The sequence below is a fragment of the Anser anser genome (assembly GCF_964211835.1).
Source record: "Anser anser genome assembly, chromosome: 4".
In the NCBI taxonomy this organism is placed as follows: Eukaryota; Metazoa; Chordata; class Aves; order Anseriformes; family Anatidae; genus Anser; species Anser anser.
This window is the reverse complement of record NC_139724.1, coordinates 40,632,870-40,657,766: the sequence shown is the minus strand read 5'-3', so window position 1 is coordinate 40,657,766 and position 24,897 is coordinate 40,632,870. Positions and strand designations below refer to the sequence as shown.

The 24,897-nt window shown below is 38.4% G+C and overlaps 1 protein-coding gene and 1 long non-coding RNA gene across 19 annotated transcripts in view; one reads left to right on the top strand and one right to left on the bottom strand.

The window, feature by feature from the left end:
• The window catches only part of PCDH10 (protocadherin 10), a 321,360-nt gene that overhangs the window by 31,974 nt on the left and 264,489 nt on the right, over nucleotides 1-24,897 (top strand). For 6 of the 18 annotated variants that reach the window (XM_083832727.1, XM_083832734.1, XM_083832731.1 and 3 more), the window contains one exon: nucleotides 3-5,572. The exons of 11 other annotated variants lie outside the window; for them this stretch is intronic. Coding sequence is in view for 3 of the 7 variants with exons in the window: in XM_083832731.1 (XP_083688857.1) it covers nucleotides 3-22 (20 nt within the window). In the remaining 4 variants the exon portion in view is untranslated. Of the gene's footprint in view, nucleotides 1-2; nucleotides 5,573-24,897 lie in introns of those variants that run through there. One more of the 18 variants, XM_083832732.1, reaches the window with a different exon arrangement.
• On the bottom strand, nucleotides 2,627-17,414 carry LOC310898183. Its single transcript, XR_014583063.1, has 2 exons — nucleotides 17,050-17,414; nucleotides 2,627-16,833 (listed from the first exon to the last, which is right to left on the bottom strand). It is a non-coding gene; the product is annotated as an uncharacterized lncRNA (long non-coding RNA).

Genomic DNA, 24,897 nt, shown 5'->3' with positions numbered 1-24,897 from the left:
AGCACGGAAAAGGATATGCTAGTCACTTCTACAGGACTTACCTGAAGCAGCATGATTTGCACAAAAGTCGACCAACAAAAAGCATCAACTTTCAACTTCATTATCTTGGCCATCCAGTTCTGTCTAACTGAAGGATTTGTGTGCTGTTGGAGACATCATGGCCAACAATAGGACCTAATTGCTCTCAGCAGGCCTGAGAAATGAGTTGAAATGTGTAGAACTGTAGAAACTTTAGAGGCAACTGATCTTGCCTCTCTGATCAGTGTGTGCCTGTTTACAGCACTATATATCTTTCTCTCTCCAAAATGTCACTGAGCCCTTTAGATGTTTATATTCACCACAAGAAGCCAATCGTACAGATAAAAAAAATGTGCATTATAAATGCAATATCACTGTTTTAAACTTGACTGTTTTATATTATTTTTGTGTGATCAAGTGTTCCCCAAACTATTCCAACTTTACAAGAGAGATTGTGATCATGTTCTTTTCACCCGTGGGTCTCAAAAATGTTGTTAATCTGAGGACCCACAAAATTATCAAAGACATTCTGTAGTTTATACACCGTGTTGCAAAGTGTTTACTGTACTATTTCAAAGCTTCTAAATAAATATAAAATATATATATATTATATTATATATAATTTTCCGAAAAATGTGGTACAACTTAGTTGATTTTTAAATGGATTCATACAGTCTACACCATACACTAAAGTGAGAAGGTAATTCAGGGTTCCTAAGCTATCCTTGCTAAAAACAAAAATAAAATAAACCTTTAATAGTACTTCCCCAATATTCGTATTTTGGTCAATCCTGTTTTTCTTGTTTTAAAAAAAAAAAGCTGTAAGCAACAACATTTTGTCTAAAAGTTGTAATGATTTTTCAATGCCAAAGATGCAGCTGTCAATATTACCAGAATGAGCGCTATGTACTATCAGAGGTATAAATCACTCTCCATTATTTTGATTATATTTCTGTGGTTTTTAATTTGGAATCACAAAATCTTTTATAAGGCTCTATAAACTCACCTGTATATGTTGTTAAAAAGAACACTGGGTGTCTGTACATTTTGCAATGTAAAATATAATGTAAGTGAAGTTAAGTATTTTAAGAAAATCATCCCAAACTCATAAATATACATACATACATACACACACACACAAAAGCGCACATCTCTCTGACATAGTTTTGTGAAATTATACAAATATATTGCATAAAAATATTTCTCTTGTGGCTAGGAATAGTTATTGATAGAATTCAAATTACAAAGGCAACGTACATGCCAAACTATTGACTCTTTTATCACAAGGGAGGTTTGAAATTAGGAACATGGCACATTCTTAGCTGACCCTTCTCCCACGGGAGTTTAAAAGGGGTTGGCTACCATCTCTGTTGGGAAAAGGATTAAGCCCTTGCATATAACCTTTATGTTCTGTAACAATTATATGGTTTGAAATGTTATCTTAGAGCATTTCTTTTCTATGAAATATTGAAAATGGTAAACTTTCAAAGGTAAAGTTACAAATTACGTCCATGTCCATGGAGCTTAAGTACCATTTACTAAATGTAAAAATCTAGTAAAATGTTTTTTCCTTTTTTTTCCCTTTTTTTTTGTATTGTGTTTTTTTCCCTGCTGTATCTTAGTATCTGTCAAATATTGAAAACAAATGATACAACACTGTATTTTCAAACAACGTCTAGCCAAATTTGAACAAATGCCTAGGGACAATCCAGTATTAAGACAACAAAAAAAGCTCTCATTGATTGCAGTTGAATTTGGATCATGCTGTTATGTACGAATTCTGATATCCCCACCAGTGCTACCACAGGATGAATGTGTGAGAAGCAGATTTTAGCCACTACTATGTGGTTATTGAGTCTGGTTTTCTTCCTTTTGTCGTTATTTTTGTTTGTTTGTTTATAATGCCAGTTTCTAGAAGCTAGATAAATCATTCGTATGGAAACCATCCAGCTAAGGATCCAAACAAGACTCCTGATCAATTTGTGGGAGCTCTCTGTTCAAACAGCTGGACTGAGCTCTGGAGTTAATTTCACTACTCTTAGCAAAATATGCTTATTAAACACTTTTAATGCATATTTCTAGCACATTTGTATAACTATAAACTATTTTGGGGATCCTTTTAAAAATGAATATGTCATAGAAAACACACATACAACCAAGTGCCAAGAATGGCTATTGATTTGAGCAAACAATAACAGTGGAATGTTTCTCTAGCTGTAGGTAGTGGGGCTTTTAGTCACCTACATGCCTTGTTAGTTTTATGAAGAACAGCAATGAATTTTTTGACATATCTTTCACTTAAAGCATGTAAATTGTTGCTTCTGCTTTAAAAGCAAGTCTTTATCCTCCATGGAACTGTTTTTTCCTTATTTCCAAGTATCTGTTCAATTGTAGATGTATACTGTAATGTTTATTTTCAGTCTTTGGGAAGGAAAAAAATATTTTTTTTCTTTTTCATAGTGAAGTATTTTTGTTTGATAAAACTGCCTTCACGTTTGCATACATTTTTTTTCTGAAAGACTTAACCATATAAAACCATGTCATTCATTTCCATAACTGAACTCCTTCAGTGAACTATGTATGTAATATACACATCTTTACATGGCTCTTTTTTTTTCTTTTATTTTCTTTTTTAATTTATGTTAGATAATAGAGACTTTGGTCCATGTATACACGGACATCCTTCTGAGTTCATTGGGAGAGTCTCAGAGGGAGTAACGATAGGATACAGAACTGCTGAGGAACAGAAAGTTTTGAAGTACTACATCTTGGGCTCCTGAAATATTTAGACTTTTGCTGATTTCCCTAGATCACTGTGAATTTCAGTATGGTAACATTTGATGACATGAGGTTTAGGCCATATTAGAAAACAGTACTTAGCTGTCATGTCCCAAGAGAAGTTCTGAGAAGTGCGTATGTCAGGAGAGGTTCAATCTCTTCCCCAATTATATGTTTTAGTGGGGAAGATACCTGATGCATCTAGCCACTTCCCACTGAAATTGAATTGTTCAGCATCTCCATATATTTCATCTGTCATGCTACTAGGTGCCTATCTGCAATGATAGGTATGTAAATGCCTTTAAACGTTAGCCTTTTGTATTTGCCTCTTCCTGGAAGCGTATGTGATACAAATGTCTAAGGACTCTGATTTGCATATCGGACAAAAAGCAAACTGAACTAGTGGGAAAATATTTAGATTGAATATTACAGAGGAATATCTATATCCATAAGGAAGGTTCTGAAACTGCCTTCATTAAAGGATTTCATGAATATTTCAAAAAATACCTGTCAGGGATGATGTAAGTGTACTTAAACTTGCCTCAAAGAAAAGGCATGGACTAGCTTCTCAGTCTTGTCATTCCATAATTTTCCTAGTAGGGCATACTGAGCTTTGGATGATGTTATCTGTACACAGCTGTAGGAATAAGGACAGTCTATCCTTCAATTAGGTATCAGAAGCAATATTTAATGTTTAAATTTGCATAAAATTTATGAACATAATAGAACAAGCTGTCTGTGTGATGAACTTCCTTTGTCGTAAATTAGAGTTTCAGCACAGGACAGTGTTTTATAAAGGTAAACAAAATTAAATCAGATATGCTTTGTTTTGTTTTATTTTGAACTCCTGGTTTAGATATGTAGCAATGGATATCTAAGCAACTTGCCTGTTCAATTTCTTCCAAACCAGTCTTTAGTTTCTTCCAGACTGATTATTCCAAAACTGAGAAATACTAAAATATTTCACTGCTTGAAATAAAATTTGGGGTATTTAGTGTAGGTTTTTACTAAGCTGCCTACTAAGAGAAAAATAAACATTAAAAAAGTATTTCCAATAATATATTCTCAGCTGATTTGAACAAGGTGTAGTGATTTTTCAACAGTATTGTTGCAAAACTAAGTGGAATGACAGTGCACAGATATATATAATTTGTAAAGATTATGCTTCCTGCATTATAGTCACTATATATGTGTGTGTTGGGGGAGTATGTGTGTGTATATGTAATGATAGTTCAAAATCTGGTAAATTGCCACTGGATTTTTTTCTTACAGGAGTACACTCTTATCAGTAAATGCAAAGAGAAGGGTAGAAACACATTTATGATATTAGAAAATTAGACTTGTCCCTTAGTGTAGAATGGAGTTTTGTATTCAGTATTTGAATTCAGCCCCCTCTTCATGCATTATACCCACAATCAAACATACAATTCAGCATTTGACTTTAAAAATTTTACCTGCTCATAGTAGACTTTTTTTTTTTGTCCTTTAAAGTACTATCATTCCTCAGGGTAAAAGGTGGATAAATAGATAGTCTTCCTAGGCTGATAAATTGTCATTGCAATTTTGCAAGGCTGTTAAATATTTATATGTCTTGTATGGAGAAAGCTGATCATATCCTGCCATTGTTCCTTGTTCAAGTCTTGAGTTCTGTGGCATTGGGACTTTTTAATTAAAATCTGTACAAAGGTGTAGGGGCCAAAATGAGCATCTTTGATATGCATTTAGTCATAGCAGTTTGATTGCAAAGCATTAGCATCAGATCTCTACGAAGAACAGAAAGTTGTTCATTCTATTTGAAGTAAAGTAAAAGGCAGCCAGTAAGACTTTATTATTATGTTATGCTATGGGAAATTCTGAAACAATTAAGTCCGTTGCACTGATCCCTACAATCAGAGCTCAAATTTGTCTTAAAGAACTCCTTCACTTTTTTTGTCTCTAATCTGCTAATCTGTCTTGATATGAAACGGATACATATATACAAACAAATACAAACATCCATTAAAATCCATTGCTAAGCATATGTGTTTTTGTAGATATCCTCATATGTAAGAAATGAGCAAGAACTAACTTGGACAGCTTTCTTGAATTGAAACTGTTTTTGAAGTTGAATTTGTTAATAAAGTTCATGATATTGTATGTTGGCTGAGACATCAGGAAAAATGAAGTCTATGTGGGTGTAGTTCTCCAGAAGGCAAATGCTTCATTTAGGAAGCATCCTGTCAAAAATGTAAAAATGTGAGTGCTGGAAATCTTGCTGAGTCAAGATGAAACATACTGTGCTAAAACTTTCTCGTTCTCTGTGTCAGCACTGATTAAAATGTCCTCTGGATGTTAACCACTGTAGTCATTCTGAAGATACCAAAAATGGCAAACAGGGTTCAGATAATGTTTACCAATCTTACTGAAGAGAGACGAAGACAAAAAGGTGAATATGTATTAGAATATTTATTTATATTTTATATTATATTATACAGTAGGGAAAATTCAGTTAAGCCAAGCAATTAATGAAACAGTATGCTTCCGAATACGTGCATTTCAAAGATTAAAGTTCGCCTCATGGTCAGCTTAAAAGCATATTTTGGATAACTCATCTTTGAGTTGCACTAAGAACGAAGAGTAATGTATTGTATAACAATGCCTTATGAGAACATGATAAAGTGAATGTAACCATAACAACCTTAAGTTTTAGAAGTCTTGGATTCAAACATTCAGGTTGCAAAACTGAACTGTATTTTATATGCATCAGAGCCTAATTCCATTAAAGGCAATGGTCCAAGCTGCAGTGATTTGAAGGAGAGCAAAAGGAAGTTCTCATTTCTTTCATTATGCACATGCATTTTTAAGCAAGAACATCTTGCAATAAAATTATTTCACACCAAAAAAAAATGGGAAACTTCACTAGCTCTGCTTTTAAGAAGCTGTGCAATCAAGTTCTGAAATTCGGATGTTGCTATATGTCAGTTTAAAACAGACATCTTTCTAGTGATTTTATCTTAAAGCAAAATAATGAAATATGTTAAATGACATCTCTGTTCAGATTTCCTGAGAAGACCGAAACAAAAATGCAGTCCTAACAAGATATATTCATGTTTTTAAAATGCAAATGGGCAAAGAATTAAAAAATCATTGAACCAGAGTATTCTCACACCGCCAAACCTGGTGGTTGAAAATGTGAACAAAGCAAGCAAAGAAAATACCAACCCCAACAAGTAATGTTTCCAAAAGTTTTGCTTTGGAAGGTAACAAATTTCCTAATCACATCATCTCCTTTCAGGCCTAGACTGAAAGATGTTTCCTATCAACTTTTCTGGTCTGACTTTTACTTGGGGTATAGACATAGCCTACTGGAGGGTCTCCGTGTGTGTGGACAGGTGGGGGTATTCCTGTTCAATGAGAATAAAACAGAAAAAAAAAAAGACCTAAATGAACCCTAATGTCAAAACTAAACATTAATTCCACCTCCATCACTACAGCTATTTTACATATGTATCAGATTAATTTAGAGCAGGAACTTTATGGGATGCTGACAGAAGACCAGTGGTGTGGGACTGTTCCACCATGAAGACAGAGAGTGCTCAGTTTTTCCTAGTCTCACAGATGACATTAATTGGTACTTAAATAGTGCTTTGTTCAGGAACATAAATATCATGAAAGAGAAAGATTTCACCATGAGAGCAATATATTTGTTGTGGCTTATGCTATCTGCAAAAAAAATGATGAATGCAAGCAAACATTATCCTGCTCAAAGCCCTGAAGATGAGGCTAAATGATGCCCTTGGAGCTCACAGCCATTCAGTTTTTGTTAGAGGTTTGGTTTGATTTATATTCTGACTGGCAACAAAGAAAGAAGCCAGAGAGTAAGTGCTGGAACTAGAAGATAGTTAATTAATACAGTCTGGGGAGAAAATGCAGTATACCTTGTATTGATATAATTAAACCTCACTGAGCTTCTGGAAAAAAAAAAAATCTGTTAAAAAATAAAATTAAAAAAATAAGAAACAAAAAACAGCTCCTTGATACTCCATGTACACATCTAAATTAAAACAGTCACAGCTGAGTTGAAAAATAGCTGCAGGTGATATATCATAGTCTTTCTTACACTATTGCCAGGGAGCAGCGGGGGGCCAGCCCCCAGCACCGGGCACCTCCTGGGGGACAGGGATGAGCTGGGGCCTGGGGGCAGGAGTCGGGATCAGGCCCAATGAGGGGGATAGAGGTCAGAGAAGCATATAGAAACTTACATTAAGCTTGCTGTGTTTAAATTTGCTTTTTGAATTGCTGTTGTCAGGTCTTGTGTTTCAGTCTCAGGTTTATTTCATTTTATGTAGTAAATCTGATCCAAGAAGTAGCACTTACACTAGGAAAAAGCAGGAAATTTACCATTTTCCTTTTTACCTAACTCATTTCCAGACCTCCACTGTTCAGCAATAAGGGTATGAAAAGTCATAACAAAGTATTGGAAATCTGTACGGTGTTTTACTGGGCTGAGGAAATTTCTTTCCTGTTTCCATTCTATCTGGAGTAAGCTGGAAAGCACCATTCACACGCAGACTCGTCAGGTTTTTAATTCTTCGTTTGCAGAACGAAATCTACAAACTCACTGCACACACTGCAAATGTGCACAGATCCAAAACTTTAGGAAATATAAAAACAAAAATCTGTCTTACTTTTCTCATCCAAAAAATAACCTTTAGCAGTGGAAAATGTATGCATAGCTGAAAGTTGAAAAAACATTAATTTCAAAGTTAGATTTCTATTGACTGCTGTTCTGTGTGCTTTATATCCTTTATTAGTAAGCAAAATATACTCCAGTGTTACAACAGATGCCTGTATCACTATCCTTATTTTACTGAAGCATAACTGAGAAATTTCATAATGCAGTTTATTGCAGAGGCGGGAATAGAACCTAGTTCCTAAATCAAAATAATAAGAAAACCCACCACCAACAGTGATTATAATATAAAATAATGTAAGCCCACATGGGTGCTACAATACTGAGATCTCCCCACATGCAGGTTAATGAGCTAACTAGCAGTCTAGAGAGCAATATGCAATTTGGTGCCCTTGGTCTCTCTGTCAAAAGAATATGTAATTATTCTTTGCAAATGGGACAGCTTCAAAGACAGCAATGAAGAGCTCTTCATCTTTCCACTCAGAACCTAAATCCTTCTGGATTTGATGATTAGGGAGGGCTGGGAAAAGAAAATTGGGTCTAGATCCCATTGTGTAAAAGAAGCATTTGTCCTTGGGGGCCAACATCATGGGTGAATACTATCATCAGTATGGTATAAAAAGGGCCTCCATCAGCACTTCTTTCTCTGGCAGTTTTCTGTTCAATATATGTCTTCCCAGAATACCTAAAAATAGGATCCTTCAGAAAACCCATGATGTTAAAGACTAGATACCTAAGATTTCCAGAGCAGGTGACATGACTTCAGTATTTTTTCAGGATGTGAGAAATCTGTATTCAGTTCCCTCTGTCTCAGATAATACAACTTAGAAGAGTTTCTAATGTATTATCTCCCATTTTGCTTTTCCATTTTACAAAAGCAACTTTTCTTGGTGCAAGAACTAGGCATATGTGGCACCTTCTACAGATTATCACTCATTAAATATAGACTCATTTGCTTGCTCTCCAATGAGTACTTAATATTTTATATAATTTTTTATTCTGCTCAATATGTATTTGTAGCTGGCATGCAGAGTGATGCTAGGCACATTACAGAACCATTAGAAAGCTTGCCCTCTTGCCTAAGGGAGAGGGCAAGAGAGCAAACCACATCTGACGTGTTAGTCATGTAGATGAATGTTTTATTGAAAAATACACAAGGCATAATGGTGGTAAGAGCAGTCTAAAAATCTGATACTAACAGAAGACATTACTGGGAAGAACTTAGCTGGTATTTACCTGGCGGATGTTGAAAAGTTCAGAGATTCTGGACAGTTGGATACATTCCCAGAAGGTAAATCTTTCCTAAGTCATCCTATAGAGGTCAACAGAATTACTGTATCAGTTAAGCTGGGAAACAACACTTCTTCTTCAGTGTTTCCCTGGCCTAAGTACCTGGACATTATAAGCTGGATATATATATATATATATATATATATAAACATAAACATAAACATAAACTTAAGAATAAAATAAAATAAATAAATAAAATAAAATAAAATATAAAATAAAATAAAATAAAATAAAATAAAATAAAATAAAATAAAATAAAATAAAATAAAATAAAATAAATGAGGTTTATGGAACTGCTGGTATAAAAAGAGGATTTTTTCACCCCTCCAACTCTCTGGAACTACTCTGATGGCCTCAGACATTCCAGGGCTGTGTCTGATCCCAGTTCCCCTCACTTCAGGCCTGATGCTGACCTGCACCAGGGGCCAATGTCCCAGCCCTCAGCCCCTCTGTGCACAGACAGTGAGAGGCCGTTGCTCCCAATTCTGCAATCCCATTACCAATACATGCTTATCCAACCTGTTCTTACAGACTGTTCTGCTGCCAGGCACTACATGCCTCTGTTGTAAAAGAGATACTCCAAAGAGGGTGGGAAAAGGAATATTTCATTTTGAGATGGGGTTTTATTTTGATAGTTTTATTTCCTTGCTGCTGTGTTATTGTAAAATACTAGAGTATTTAGACTGCAGAATTATAGCTGTTTCAAATAAATCAAACATTTCCTGTGCATTTGTTGTCAGTAATGTTCCTCAAGGTCCTTTTTCTTTCTTCTTGGTCTTGATCTGCTCTTGCAAAGAAAAAACTTGTACCTATATCGGTTCTGTCTCTCCCTTTTCCCAGTTTTCTCTTCCTCCCAAGACACTTAATTTGGCTTGTCAGTAGCTTGAACAAGTAACATAATTTCTTAGCTGTAGGAGACAAATGAAAATAAATTTATTTGAAGAATTTTTCTGTTTTTTTTTTTTTCCCTTTTTTTTTTTCCAGTATGCAGGTAAAATTCTCCTTCAACTCCAGTTTATTCTAAATAATTGGAGAATAAAAGTAGGTTCTCAGTCCAGTGTGTATTTGTGTGATTCTAGTCTACTACAGGTGGACATCTTGCTGTGCTGGGTCCATTGTAAAAAAGGTAAACCGACCCATTAATCAAAATACCAAACATCTAGTTAGAGATACAGTTTTATAGTTGAGTGAATATAAATAAAAAAATCAATGAATGCAAACTGAGTTAAAAAGTGAGATGCTGGGTTGTCCCTCCAGAAGTTACAGTACAGAACTCAAACTGGTTGAAAAGAAATTGCATAATATTAAGAGTATATCTGAATTAATCCCTTTGTGCTCCCTATGTAAACTGGTTATACCAGAAGCCTCAATTTTTCAGCAGCCCCCCCAGACCATATTGCCTCTAGGCAGTATTGCTAGAAGTGAAAATCTCTCCCTGCTCCCATCCTGCTTCCAGGACTGGTGTTCCCCTAGAGTCTTTGAAGAAGAAGGAAGGGGACAACAGTGACTGTTCTGCCTTGCTGCTGGGGACATTCCCTCTCTGGATCGATTCTGTATTTTAATACCCTGTTCTATTCCCCCTGCACTTTCACTCACATAGAGAAGCTCAAATGGGAGAAAATAGCTTACCTAAAGGATCAACGTCTCAGAAAGCTTTGAACCCTTAAATAATATGGAAGATCACAAGAAGCCCATTCAAGTTAGAAGAATCTGCTCGTCACCTTGAATTATGTCAGCACCATCCTTCTCTTTATTCCCCTTAGAGTGTCTGGAGTCAAAGACAAAATGGCATAACAAATGACACTCTGTGGCCTTCTGCTTTCTGGCTGCCATTTGTATGTTAAATCACTAGCAGCTGTCATGATCAAAAAGAGTGGGAAAGTCGGTGTTGGAGGGGAAGCGCACACACACACACAAATGAGGGCTTGATTCCTTAGGGGAGGAAAGCAATATGAAATACAGATGGAGTGTTGTAGACAATACAGGTGATGAATGAGTAACTCACAATGTTGTGAAAGGAGTGCAGGGTAAGTGCTTTATAAGCATTATTTACATATCTTGGTACTTCTGTACAAATTTGTATTGTGCATTGCCTCTCAGAAAGCGAACGGAAAATGCCTTTAAATGTCAGGCGTTTTTATTACGTTTGTTTATATGTTCTTATGCTGTACAATAGTTACTACAATTAGCAAAAGTTTGCAGTCTGAGAAGGTTACAGCTAGCTGTCATATCCGTGGCACTGTGCCACCTGCACCTTAGCACAGTGAGCTCACTTCACTTGGGCTTCACAATGAAGGCACTTTGTGGTTCTCTTTCTTTGGATGAGCAGGGGAGGCAGAGCCCCAGAGAGCAGACAGATCCTACAGGACTGTCAGCTGGTCCTTACCTAGGCTGAGGAGAGGTTCCTTCATAACTTGCAACCAAAAATAAAGTAGTTGTTGAATGTATTTTTAATCTGAAAATACTTTCAGATTTACTTTTTAATTCTGCATCTCCAAAGCCTGATTTTAAGAATTTCTGAGCAGCTACAGTGAATTTTTCTTCCTCCCTTAGCTGCATATTTATGCAATCCATGCTGAGCACTGTTTTGCAGGTAGGAACTTATGCATGAAATAGCATTGAATTCCTCGTTTGCAGATTGGATACCTTTCAACCGATTAAGTCTCACCTGCTACAGCTGTTAGCACTTGACTAGAAAGTGTCTTTCCTTTATGGCCTGTCACTCTTCAAGAGAGATCCTTCCCTTTTGTTCATAATCTCTGCACAGCATTGCTTTCTCTTTGTTAGATGGATCACTTCTCCAGAATTCACAATCTTTAATAAACACACCATCAACAAAATGCTTTCATCTTTCCTTTAGATTTTGTAACATCTCTAGAAATTATTTTTCTCCTTCTGCATGCTTTGCATAAACTTGTCAGCAAATCTGTTTACATCATTCTCAAGGAGCTAAAGTTTTTACTTTTTTTTTTTTTTTTTTTAATCTTTGTTCTTCTCCCAGCTCAGTAACTATTCATCAGATGACTTGCACTCTTTGGCACTGTTTTTTTAACCACTCACCATGACAATTGAATTGATCGTACATATGCTCAGGGCTCAGACATCCTACTGCTATCATCAGCATAAAAGCAAAAATCTAATATATGGGGTTTTATTATATGCAAAATACCTATAGCAGAGTTTTAAATTCAGTCTTTAGCTTTACCATTGTGTTATACATTGACATAATCCAATATCCCCATGCAAAATACCTGTCATTTGTATTATATGTTAAAATGTATACGTTAAAAGATTATATGTTTCATAAGAATTCTGCTTCGTATTGCAAGTATGTCATCTGTTGATGAACAAAAATATATCAGTACAGTGTATCAATACATGGATGAAATACCCTTTCTCACTCATACTTGGTTTGGGAAATCAGATTTTTATTGATCTATCAGCATCTGTAAAACAAGATCCCATAGGAGACCCATTCATAGCCACTTGTGGTTACTCAAAAAAAGTAATTGTGTCTGACATACCATTTGGGTGCCGGAGCCCTTACCTGGGACCTTACTTAGTCTTGTCCCAAGGAAACCTGGTGGGTTTCCTTCACATCACCACCACGTGCTTGTCTTAGGGAATGCACAAACACACTAATATAAGATGGCCTCACCATACTCATCTTACAATTTAATTATGAGAGTCAAGAGCAGATCTTAAGAGTTTCAAACAGAGGACCACAAAGGTAAATACCCAACACTGAGAAGCAGGAACCTAATCTACACAGTAGTGAAATTTGTTAGTACCCATCCAATGTGTGTCAGAAAGATGGCCTGCTGGCAGAATATGAGCAGGGATGTTGAAGAAAATTTGAATATTACAGCTTTTCTCAAAAGAAATATCAGGCCAGAATTTCGGTACTTGTGTAAGATCCAGAGGTCTGCCTGGGGACTCAGAGCCTTCAGAAGTAATGAAGACGAAACCCTGATTTTAAGGTGTAGCAGGCCTTTTGGAAGCTCACAGGTTTGAACTGCGGTTTTCATGTTATAGCCCAAATCCATCCCATTCAAGATTAGATGCTGATATCAGGTGAGCAAATTAGGATATAGCGGTAAGGTGGTAAGTAGCTCAGGGAAAGAGAGGATACTGTCGGGGGGGAGATGAAATTGAGGAGCAGCTGAAGTCACTTGGCCTGTTCAGCCTGCAGAAGAGGAGGCTGAGGGGGGACCTCATCGCAGTCTACAACTTCCTCGCGAGGGGGAGTGGAGAGCCAGGTGACTTGTTCTCTGTTATCACCAGTGTCAGGACCCGCGGGAAGGGTGTTAAGCTGAGGCAGGGGAAGTTTAGGCTGGACATCAGGAAGAGGTTCTTCACCGAGAGGGTGGTTGCACACTGGAACAGGCTCCCCAGGGAAGTAGTCACGGCGCCAAGCCTGTTGGAGTTTAAGAAGCGATTGGACTGTGCACTTAGTCACATGGTCTAAACTTTTGGGCAGACCTGTGCGGTGCTAGGAGTTGGACTTGATGATCCTCATGGGTCCCTTCCAACTCGGGATGTTCTATGATTCTGTGATTCTATGATTCTATGAGCAAATTGGGATATAGCGGTAAGGTGGCAAGTAGCTCAGGGAAAGGGAGGAGACTATCAGGGGGGAGCTGAAATTGAAGCAGCCCTGAAACAACTGCTGGAGCTGCTTGCCTGGCCAAGAGGGAGCTACAGATAACTATGCTCCAAATTCTGATGCTTCGTTTAAGTGCCAAAAAATCCATAAAGTAAGCTCAAGTCTAGGAGCTCTGTCTTAAGTCCCAAGGCAGAGAGTCTTCTTCAGAGGCTGTACACTGATCAGAGAGAGCTGCATTTTTAAAACTTTGGTCAAAATGAGTGATTATGTCTGAACAATATGTTCAGGTGCCAGAGCCTGTGCCTGGGAAGTGGTGCGCCCGTGGTCTCACTCCACTCACGGGCCTGGTGGGTTTCCTTCACATCGCCACTAGGTGCGCACGACGCAGTGAGGTGGGGTGGCTGCACACTGGCCCATTTTGGAGAGCAGAGAAGTACATTTAATCGTCCTTTTCTCTTGGGACACACAATCCAAAACAGGTCTCAGATACTAATTAGGCAGCCAGTAGTACTTGAAACTATAACCTGTTGTGAGGCTATTAATAACGAAGCTGGAGCTTTCTTACTAGTACTAAAATATTTATTTATTTTTATACATTTTAATTGCTGCTAACCATTATTTTAAAATAGTAGACAACAGCTAAAGTTTTAAATCAACAACACAAACTCAAATAGTTGCTGCAGTTCATTATTAGCTTGGAAGAAAACAGAGCAACGATTATTTCCCTAATTGTCCTTAAAGTCATTATTACATATGCAAGTACAATTTGGTACTCTCCAGAGTCTTTCCCTCATTACACTGTGTGATTCACTAAATTACACGATTGTGATTAGTGCAGCAATCGGTGTCCAAGTGGTATCAGGCAACTACTGGGCTCCTTTTGCGGAGGTCAATTTAATTACATTGTGCATGACAGAAACCAGGCCAACTGAGTATTGCCTTTGCCACCAGCAATTGACACCTGAGTGTTAATGAGCTGGTAATTAAGAGTTGGCACAGACAGGCACATTTTAGTGTTTGGGACTGGGATTACCATATGCTTCAATGCTTCTCTGCTAAAAGCCTGAAGTTATTCATTTTCTAAAATATACAGGATTTTAAAATAAAAGCAAATTATTGCATTTCCAAATAACAAGCAAGAAAACACTTTTAATCAGGACTGAGTGCTGACTCTCATGAACTTCTGAGAAATCCTCTCTTTCTACTCATAATCTTTTTGCCAGCATTTTATTTTTTGTAATACATGTTTACCAATACATGCTCACACTAGACTTGCTTATAATCAAGGGGATGTTTTGAAGTTTATTTAAAAGTAAACAATCATTGTTATTAATTTTACCATAGTTTGGCCTAGAAAATTTAATCAGAGCTAAATCCATATTGAAAGAGCTTTCTTACAATTTATAAATCAATGCAGTATCTTTCTCAAAGAAGAGAATAAACAAAGTTGAAAAACAGTAACAGACATGCATTTTATTAATAAAAGCCTACACATACAGAAACAGTACTTGTATATTTCCTGTTTTTGTGTTGATTTCCCTGAGCTGTTCCAGTATCTTTGAGAGTCCTGACTATTGTAACTCACTATTATTAAAATGAAATCTTGAGGTCCAGACCCTTCACAATATAGCTTTATAGAAAAATCATACATCTCCGCATTTCTAAACATCCTGGATGCAAATTCTCTAATTATTGATATAATTAATGATAATGATATTGGTTTTAACATTCTGGGAAGGTTTTCTCAGACAACCAATAATTACCAGTGTTTCAAGCTCTTCTTAGAAAAGCAAAGAGAGTGTCTTTGTCTGCAGTATGTTACCTACATAACATGAAAAGAAAGGTGAAAGGGGTGGCTGCTTTTGCAGAAGTTGCTGTGGGAGAATAAAGGAAGCTCATCTGGAGTGGTTTTCCCAGGGCCTTTATGCTACTTTGAAAACAACCTCTAGATACAGTCTAAATTTATGAAGAAGAAAGAAGAAACTGAGGAAGGAGACTGAGTTTAAGGAGAACCAAAAAGTGAGTGGCATGAAAGAGAGAGTATGATGACAAGTTGGAGGGGAAGACGACTGGAAAATGAGAAAGAGAGAGAAGGAAAAGCTATATGGTAGAGAAACCGCCTCTGAAACATAACCCCCGAAAACACAATCCCAGGAAAACTAGGAAGAGAGTATGAATCTGTATGGTAGGGAAACCACCTCTGAAACATAATCCCAGAAAAGCAGTGTTACAAGTACATGATTAAGTTGCAAATATTCAAATTTTAATTTATTATAATTTTCCTCAAGTCCTGTAACTATATGAGGCTCACCTTTAAATTAAAGAAAAAATATATTTTTCGGAGAGATTTTAAACCAAGTATGTAAAGCAAGTAAGGTAAATTAAAAATACTCTAATGATTTGTAGGCATTTTAAGAGGTTTGATGAGGTTAATACTCTATGTTCAGTGTAAGGAATATTATGAATCAACTGCTTTCTGTGAGCCAGCATATATAACATTTGTGGCTACAATTCCTGTATCTCAAATCTTACTGTATAATAGAGCAGTATGATGCAGTCAAAGCAAAACAATTTTATGCAGTTCATTATCAATTTATAGCGATTTCTTTTTTTTCTTTTTTTTTTTTTTTTTTTTTTCTGAAGACCTCTTGATAGATTTACCTATTTAAAAGGCCTCTTCTATATCTCTTTCATGATGTTTTTAGCAAGTGATGTTTCTACAGACCGCTCCTTCCTCAAGAGCTGGCAGCAGCCCACAGGGAGGAAGGTGGGGAAGCTCTCCAGCCCTTCAAAGCTCACTTAAACAAGTGGGCCTTGCAGCATGCCTTTAGGTCAATAAGGTGCAGGATAGCACACCAGGAGAGAGCAAGCTTTGAAGATGTGGGCCCCTTGTAACAGCTACGTTGTTTCATAGGTGAAGACTGATTCAGTACAGTGGCTTAGACAATTTTCCATTGGCTTTACAAATCCACAGACTGTTCACATCAGATGAAAAATGTATTAACTACTGAATCTAAGTTGTGGGATTTACTTCTAATTTTCTTCTTTCGAGGAGTTTGCTTTTTTCTGCGGAATCCTCTGTAGGACATATAGCCTTTTATATGCAGATTGCTATAATTATGCTTTGAAATAGCTTTCAATTCCCAGTGGCTTAAACTGAGAACATGAAAGGGCAAATGTTACGCTGAGCTGAAGGATATGAAAGTGGCACGTACATCAATCTAAAATGAGATATAGGGACGAACAGCTCTTTACACAGGGACGCCAGCTCTTGACAGCTTATTGAAGGATCTCTGCAGCCACGGAGGCTGTCTTGGGTAGCATGAAAGTGCTGCCTGGGGATAGCTTATCAGCTTATATTTTTCTTTTTAATACCAAAAGGTGAATCAGTGCTACACACGGTGGGAGGAACAGGCCGCTGTGGAAGCTGTCATCCTCCCCACTGCTGACCAGTACTGCCTCACGGCTCCTGAAGAGAAAAACAGAAACACAATATTTGTGATATAATTAAAGTATAAAGAGGGAGAGCCCCATGAGGCCCAGGGCCTGAGGCCAGGCGGTCCCCACTGTGGCTGGACAAGCCTGGTGGTAAGGGGCCAAGGAACAGCTGGGGCTCAGACATGGGCCCCTCAGCGCGCTTTTCCCTTGGGAAGAAGATGTGGGAAGCCAATAAAGCAGTCCCTGCCTCCTTGCTAGGTGAGATGGGGTTTGCAGGAAAGTGTGAGGGGCCCAGGGGCCTGGCCTGCTCTGCAGGAGCAGCTCCCAGCTGCCCTCCATGGAGGGCCCACATGGGGGCTGCCAGCCCATCACCATGGCTGCACCAGCTCCTCCACACCCCTGTGCTGCCTTTGCTCATCTTCATCACCGCTTCACCTGCCATAAAGCCCACAGCCATGTGTTGACTTTTTTATTAATTTATCTAAGATTGAGTGATCCTGCAAATGATAGTGTGGGCCTCTGTTTTCCACACACCGTGGTGGTCTTCCTGGCATGCCCAGGGCTGAGGCAGCAGGGCAAGAGGAATGGGAAATGTACACAAAACTATTCCAGGTGCCGTTATTTTATCACCGTTAAAATAAATAAATATTACATTGGAAAAGTAGTTACCGATCCGTTATTGAAAAGTCATGCAATATTTTTCCTGTGAATGGAAATACAGCAGGTTCTTTTATATGTAAAGTGTTTTCTCGTGTGTATATTTTAATGCAGCCAGCTAAATTATGTGCATATATATTCCATTTTTGTTTAAAATGCATTGTCTACAGAATTGGTGTTTTTTTTCTTCTTTTTCTTTTTTTTTTTTTTCATTCATGTGCACGTAGGAGGGATTTGCATTCAGATCCTTGAAAACAACACTTGAAGGCTTTTTAAAATTAATTTGTTGAGTCGTACAGAAATACAAAGTGTGGGGCTCATCCTGAACCTCCCGGGCTCTCCCTGTTTTCACCAGGACACCCCGAGTCCTCACCCAGCTCCCGGGCAGGGAAGTGGCGTGGCCAGGAGGAGCAGGGGGGCTGCGGGGAAGCTGTTGAAGGGGGGAAAAGGCTGCCATCGAGCCAGGGCTGCTCTAACGTAGCAAAAACTCCTCTCAGGCAGGTATTGGCGATTAGCCGGTGCTGCTGCAAGGCACGGAGGAGCGGCCCGGCCCGGCCCGGCGGTAGGAGGGGGGGGGGCTGCAGCATGGGTAGCGCCGCCGGGGCGGATGTGAGCCCTCAGGGCTGTTTTGCAAAAGGGTGAAAGCGCGTTGAGGGGGTGTTAAATTTGGGGGAGGAAAGGGTCAGGAAGGAGTACAATGTCCCTGTGTGGTGTGGGGAGTTTTGTGAGACCGGAAAAGTCTTATGGGCTGCAGGTTTCGGTTTGGGACAGTGCTGCCACTGCATGTGTCTGCTGCAGGTGAGTGGGACCAGGCTTTGCTGCTGAAGCCTTTGGCTTTTACACGAGGTGGCTTTGTTTTAAATAAAAATAGGTTAGACAGTAAAAACAGTCTGGCCTAACGCATGTTAGGTCAAGGCAAACTGCTTCAGCCGGGCTGACCTCATGTGCTGAAAATAAGGTGTTGGGGGGAGGCTCTCAGGGGGCTGTAAATGTAGATTAGCTAATATACTCCAAAGGCCTCAAGGAAAACCCTGTCCTTAGGAGAGAGTCAAAAAAAAAAAAAAGTCAAAACAAACAAAGCAAAAAAAACCCAGATGATGATGTACTGCATTAAGGGGCAGGGGATGGGCTTGGAGTGCTGTAGGGCTGTTTCTGAATGTTACTGTAGATGCATTTACCTTCAAGCCTGTACCGGGAATTGGACCTCAGTATTTTTTTTTTTTTTGGTTGATTGGCAGAAACCTATCTCTGTTCTGTTCTTATTGATATTACTCTGAAAATAGAGGCATAATAAATAATGAAGTAGAGCTGAGTAAAAACAATACATACTTTGGAGATAATACTTTCTGAATCTTGAAATTATTTGTGTATCCTGATGAAAGCTTTTTTTTTTTTTTTTTGTTTAAAAGAGTGAAACAATGGTAGATTTATTTTGACGAAGCACAGAATGAAACCATTTCAGAACCTTGCTCTGCACCAGTCAAGTGGCGGGGGCAGCTGTGTGCAAATAATTTAGGAAATATTCCTCCTGTCCCCCCCTTTTTTTTTTCCATTCTACCTCAATTAAAAATCTCTACCTTGTCCTAGCTAGCCAGTTTGAAAACTTTAATGGATAGGCCAGCTGAAAACCTTAATTTTCTTTCAGTATGTGAAAATGGACTATTTGTGTTCAGAGGTTATAAAGCGAAAAAAGAGAAAACTTTATGTATATTAGCATTTGGTTATATAATAGCTAGATGTGTTTAACAGTAACTGGATTTTCTGTTAGTTTTGTATGTCTTGAAGAGAACTGTAGTAGTTACAGATGTTTGAGAGGTTTAGAAATGTTACAAATATTCAGAATGCTACTCCATGATAGATATGCTGTGTAGAGTAGCTCACCAAACTGTTTTGATTGCATACTCCTGTCATTTAAAAATGTTTTGAGCACAAACTTCCAATATTTGTATACCTATTTATGAGCTACATACATTTGCTACATACTAATGTGTTACGTACATTATAAAAAATAAAATAGGAAGAAGATGAGATGATGGTGCACTAAACACTACTTACTTCATTTAGTAATGGATCAAAAATATTTTTCTGCTGCATCCTGGTGGATTGTCTTGCCCACTCCCAGGGCTCTGCATAACCCACTTTGGAGACCACTGGTTTACAGCATCTTTATAGTTGACTGACTAAAGAAACCAACTTTGGGAGTATGGTAAAAGTAAGCGATAATGTCACTTGAAGCAAGAGTTCTTACTACTGTAGAGTTCATTGTTCTATTTCAAACATCCTCTTTTTCCTTCACCCTTTCTCTGTATTCAAATTCTTCACTAGGTTATCAGTTTCATGAGGTTAAATATCCTAATTCAAATACCCTGGCAGTGAGAACTGAATTTGGCTCAGCTGTGGAGATACTTAATGAACTTAGTTATACCCTTTGCTGATACCCTTTGCTATGGTTATTATCTTGCAACTGCTTCCAGAGTTCAAGTTTTGAGAAAGCTGAGAAAGTTTTAATGAAGTTCTTAAATAGCAGCAGTAGCTGAGAATTTGGATATTTAAAGCTTTTGACAGGATCTGGAGATCAAGACCTATTAATTTATGGGAAATCAGACACAAATTTGTATATTGAAGTTCATGCATATGTTCCACTGTCTTTTTTTATGTGGTAGTTCGTTTCTCAACTGAAAGCTTTTCAGCAGTGGAAAAAAGTGATGAGAACGTCAGTATGAACAATTCATTTTCTTCTCTATAACGGCCAAATTTCAGGCAGTGGGAAGCAAGAGGGAACTTAATGAGAAGTCTGATTTAGCTGATAAGATCTTCTATCTTAAAAATTACTTGGTGTAGGCAGTGGGATTGTCTTTTTGCTTTTAGTGAAGGAAATAATTTAAAAAACAAAAGTTGTCCTTAGTCCACATCTTCAGAAAATTACATGAAAATCCTCAAGGAAATGAGAAAGCAGCAGGACATATATTCTCATTCTGAAAGCGAGTCCTTGCTCTCAACAAGCAGGCATGCAATAACGTTGTATATCCTATCACATGAAGATGATACGTTTATCAGTATTTAGGAATAATGACATGTTCATCAGCTTATTGGTCCTGTAACCTCAGGGAGAATTTATCTTGTGTCCAATGTGTACTTCAAATGGCTAAACTCAAAAAAGGGGAGATAATGCATATCCACGCTTTAATGCAGCGCAGTGTGGGAAGTCCTTGAGCTAGCTGGGATGAGAGAGTTGCAGATGCCTCCAACGTTAGGTCATCCCTCAGGCAGTAGTGTTCTCTGTTCGTGTTTAGTTGAATATCAGGGTGGTGTGGTGTGTTTAGCTGATCAGGTGAGCCGAACAGCCTATGTTAAGTTGTGGCTGGATGGGGAAGAGGAACAGTTACAATATCCTGGCTGCTGCGGTATGATTTGTTGTGTTCGACTTCATCTGGAAAGGAAAAGAGGCAGAAATTGCTGCTTTCCTAGCATGCTCAGGCTGAGGAGGGTTCTGGTGAGAACAATGAAGTAGTGAACCAGTGAGATGTGCAGCAAGGAGAGATCCTGCTTTCAGCAGGGAACTGCTGGCCAAGCCTGACTTCAGGAGTGATGAAAGATTTTACGGAGACCCAAGAGAGGGTTGTCTGATGTTTGCTCAACCTGGGGAAGTGCTGAAAGCTGTTGGACTGGCAGCCAGGAATGGGAGGGACCCCTTCCCGTATTTGAGATGTGAGCAGTGGGAGGGTGACATCCATCCTCCGTCAGCAGATTTTTTTTTAATCTGATCACCCACTGGATTTAAGATTTCTCTGTTTATGCACATCTTGCAAAATTATGTTGTAGAGCATTCTAATAAAACACTGTCTGAGACTGTAAGCCTGTTCTCTTTGAAGAAGAGGCATAAAAAGATCAGTCAGTCACCCTTCCAAGCCTTGTTGAGCTGAAGTCTCAGTATGATTCTAAACTTTGTTTCAACCTGAACTCCTTCATTTAAAGTAGTAATAGAGAATAAATTTGAATGAAGGAGAAGAGGCAGAAGACAATTTCTTTGAATAAGAAATGTCAACTTTTAAACTTCAAAGTTGAAAATGCTTGACCATTTAGTTCTTGATACAGGGTTTTTGTGTTGTCTTCTGATGCATAGAAATCTTTTTTCTTTAGTTAAGAATGCGTACGGAGTTGTCTCTTCCAAATCAGTCTATTTAATTCATAGAGGGTAAGGTGTCTGAACTTGTCTGATCAAAGTAACCTCGCTCAATTTGAAATAAATTGTATTCCATACTGCTGTTTTTATAGTGCCTGGTTATTGTTGTTGCATACAATAAACCAACTGTCTGGAAGTCTTTTTCTGTGAACACTCCTTTAATCATACTGGGGAGAAAGTAATTCTTCTAATACTCCTTTTGCCTAATGTATATATTTTGTATATTTTTACATGTAATATTTATATTACAAACAAACATGTCTTTGGAAGATTCAAGAAGTGATTTAGTGGTTACAACTCTTATCCCCCTTCAGGTTGTTGAGACTGCTTTATTTTAGACTTGTTTGGTGGATGATATACTGCTGGTTGCGTAGGTTGCATCTCACTATACAGTAATTTCTGTGCAGTATTCTTTACAGTATTTCTTTGAAAACCCATGCTTAAGAAATGACCATGAAGAAAAGAAGGTAGATACTAAGACTTAAAACTCTTAATTAATTGTCCTTTTACAAGAAATTAAACTAAGAGCTGGTAAGGACCACTTGCAGTGTGATATCTGTGGGTATGAACACTGGTGGTCTGAGTTCTGGGGAATGCCAGTAATCTGCCTGTACCAGAAATAGTGGGGCCAGCAGGACTAGGGACGTGATTTTTCCCCTTGTATGTGGCACTGGGGAGACCACATCTCAAATATTATTCAGTTTTGGGCTCCTCACAATATCCTCAAGAAGGATATTGAGTCGCTTGGGCTGTGCACAGAAGAGCAATGGAGCTGGTGAACGGACTAGAAAACAAGGCTTATGAGGAACAGCTGAGGGAGCTGGGGATTGTTGGTGTGGAGAAGAGGAGGCTCAGGAGAGACCTCATTGCTCTCTCCCAACTACCTGCAAGGAGGTCCCAGCAGGGAGTGTTGGTCTCTTTTCTCGTGCGACAAGCTTCTGTAAAGAAACTGTCTAAAATTGCTCCAGGGAGGTTTAGGTTGGATATTTGGAGAACTTATTCACGGAAAGGGCAGACAAGCATTGGAAAAGGCTGCCCTGGGAAGTGGTAGAGTCCCCATCCTTGGATGTATTTGAGACGTCTGGACATGGCACTAGGGGATGTGGTTTAACGATGGGACTCAGTAGGTCAGGTTGATAGTTGAACTTAGTGATCTTGCAGGTCTTTTTGCAGCTGAAATGATTCTATGATTCTAATTAATTTCATAACAAGTCACCAAGCAACTTTCAGACCTTGTCCCAATGTCTCAAGCATTCCTAAAATTTAGGATGCTGGCCTGTAGCACATGCTGTGCTGTTCATCCCTTGAACTTTCCGTTTCTTGCAGACGCTATAGTATAAATCAGAAGAGGCTGGATTTTGAGGACTGAAGTAATACCCTCATAATTTTACTATTATTAGACTGACTTACATAGACAGAAAAAATAGATATGCAAACTCACAAATTGTGCCCCCATCCATTCTGATCTCTTCTCACTGTTCTTTAACAACAATAAGCTTATATCTAAATCTGAGGTCTTGAACCCCCCTCCCATTAAGTTCCTTTCATCTCTCTTATCCTCTTTTGCTTTTGGCAGAATATTGCAAAACATGCTTCGTTTTTGTTTGACTTGTAAGGAGTGATTAGGTTTGACACGGGAGCTGTGTCTGTAGTGAGAGGCAAGAATCAGAAGGCATCCATTGATCCACAAACCAGACCTCCACTTTTTTTTTCCTCCTATTTGCATGTGTCACTGTATAGGTTAAGAAAATAGCCTCTGCAGATTTGCTGAGAAACGTACAGGGTTGTCAAATGTCCACAACTTGCTTTGTTTCACCCTTCAGCAGGTTGGAAAGTGTTCTGTTGATTTAGGCATCTCGGTAGGTGAGCTGTGGTATTCAGTGATGCAGATCCTGGACTAAGACCCTGTGAAGGAACTTACGTGCATTTGCATGCCAAGTGAGAGAAACATACTTTATGAGGTTTCACATGTAGCTCTACCTTGAAGAAACAGAAATAAAATGCTGCATAATAAATTAGAAGATCCCTAAAATCTCTACAGCTCTGAGAACATGAGAGACTACAGCCATTTGGATTAGCACCACTCCTCTTTGTGAAGAACCCTGACTCTGAAAAATCATGGAGCCATTACACGCTTTGTGTCTGGGAAGGATAGAGTTACATGGATTTATTTTGTCAGCATCCAGGGCAAGCAGCCCTGTCTTGTGCTTTGTGACTGCCGGGGATTAAATCATACCCTGCCTTCTTGAGTCTCGCATATGTCTGCCTGTGGTGGTTTGAGGTATGTCACTCCTTTGAGCGCCTGCCTTCTCCTAGCTCACTCCCCTAGCACTCAGACTGGTGCGTGGTTGGATGACGGTTGCTGTTTTCTTCTTTCTGTGAAGAGATGGATGTGAAATGACTTTTCATATGCAAATTTGGGCATGACAGTGAAGAATTAGAATGAATGAGTAGGTGATCTTGGAGGTCTTTTCCAACCGAAATGATTCTCTGATTCTGTGAATTGCTTCTGAGCTCTGCAATAAATATGATAATTAAACAACAATTATCTTATGGATGGGGGAGAGCTGGAAGAAAAATTGTTAGTCTAGATGGGAAATTACATCCCATTTTCCCCTGCAACACTATAGGTTAAGCAGACAAATAATGCCTGGCTGTGGATCCCTTGTGTCCTTTGTCATAATCCCAGAACAAGTCAAGTGAAGAAGCTCATCCAGCATGTTCTTTGATTGACCTGATACGTAGCTTCTGTTCAGCTTGATGGTGGCAGTTTGGACAATATCTTTTTTTTTTTTTTAATATAGCTTGCTTTCAGTGCTAGTTAATCTTTCAAAACTCTTAGTTTTGGAAAATAAATTTTATAAAACAAGTGGAAAAGTGAAGCTCCTCTCAGTGAGTGTTCCGGACTGACTCCAATGGATATCTACAGAAGACATGAAAGCTAACCAGATGAGTGCTTGATAGTCTCTTTTTTCCATGGATTTTGTTACATATTTGATGAAAAATGAGAAGATAACACTTGTCTGCTTAATCAGCTGAATCTTGATTAATGCTTAGTGGAAGGAACTAAACCTTCAGAATGTTGTCCTTGAAGGGAGGAGAAAAAAAGAAGTGGTGAGCTTCATTCCCTGCAGTGGGGATATGAACTGTAACTAGCAGGGCTCACAAAATAGTTAAAAGTCAAGAAATAAGAGAGCTAAGAGTAAAGTGTACACGGTCTCAATTACACAATTTCAGAATGTATTTGCACATAAG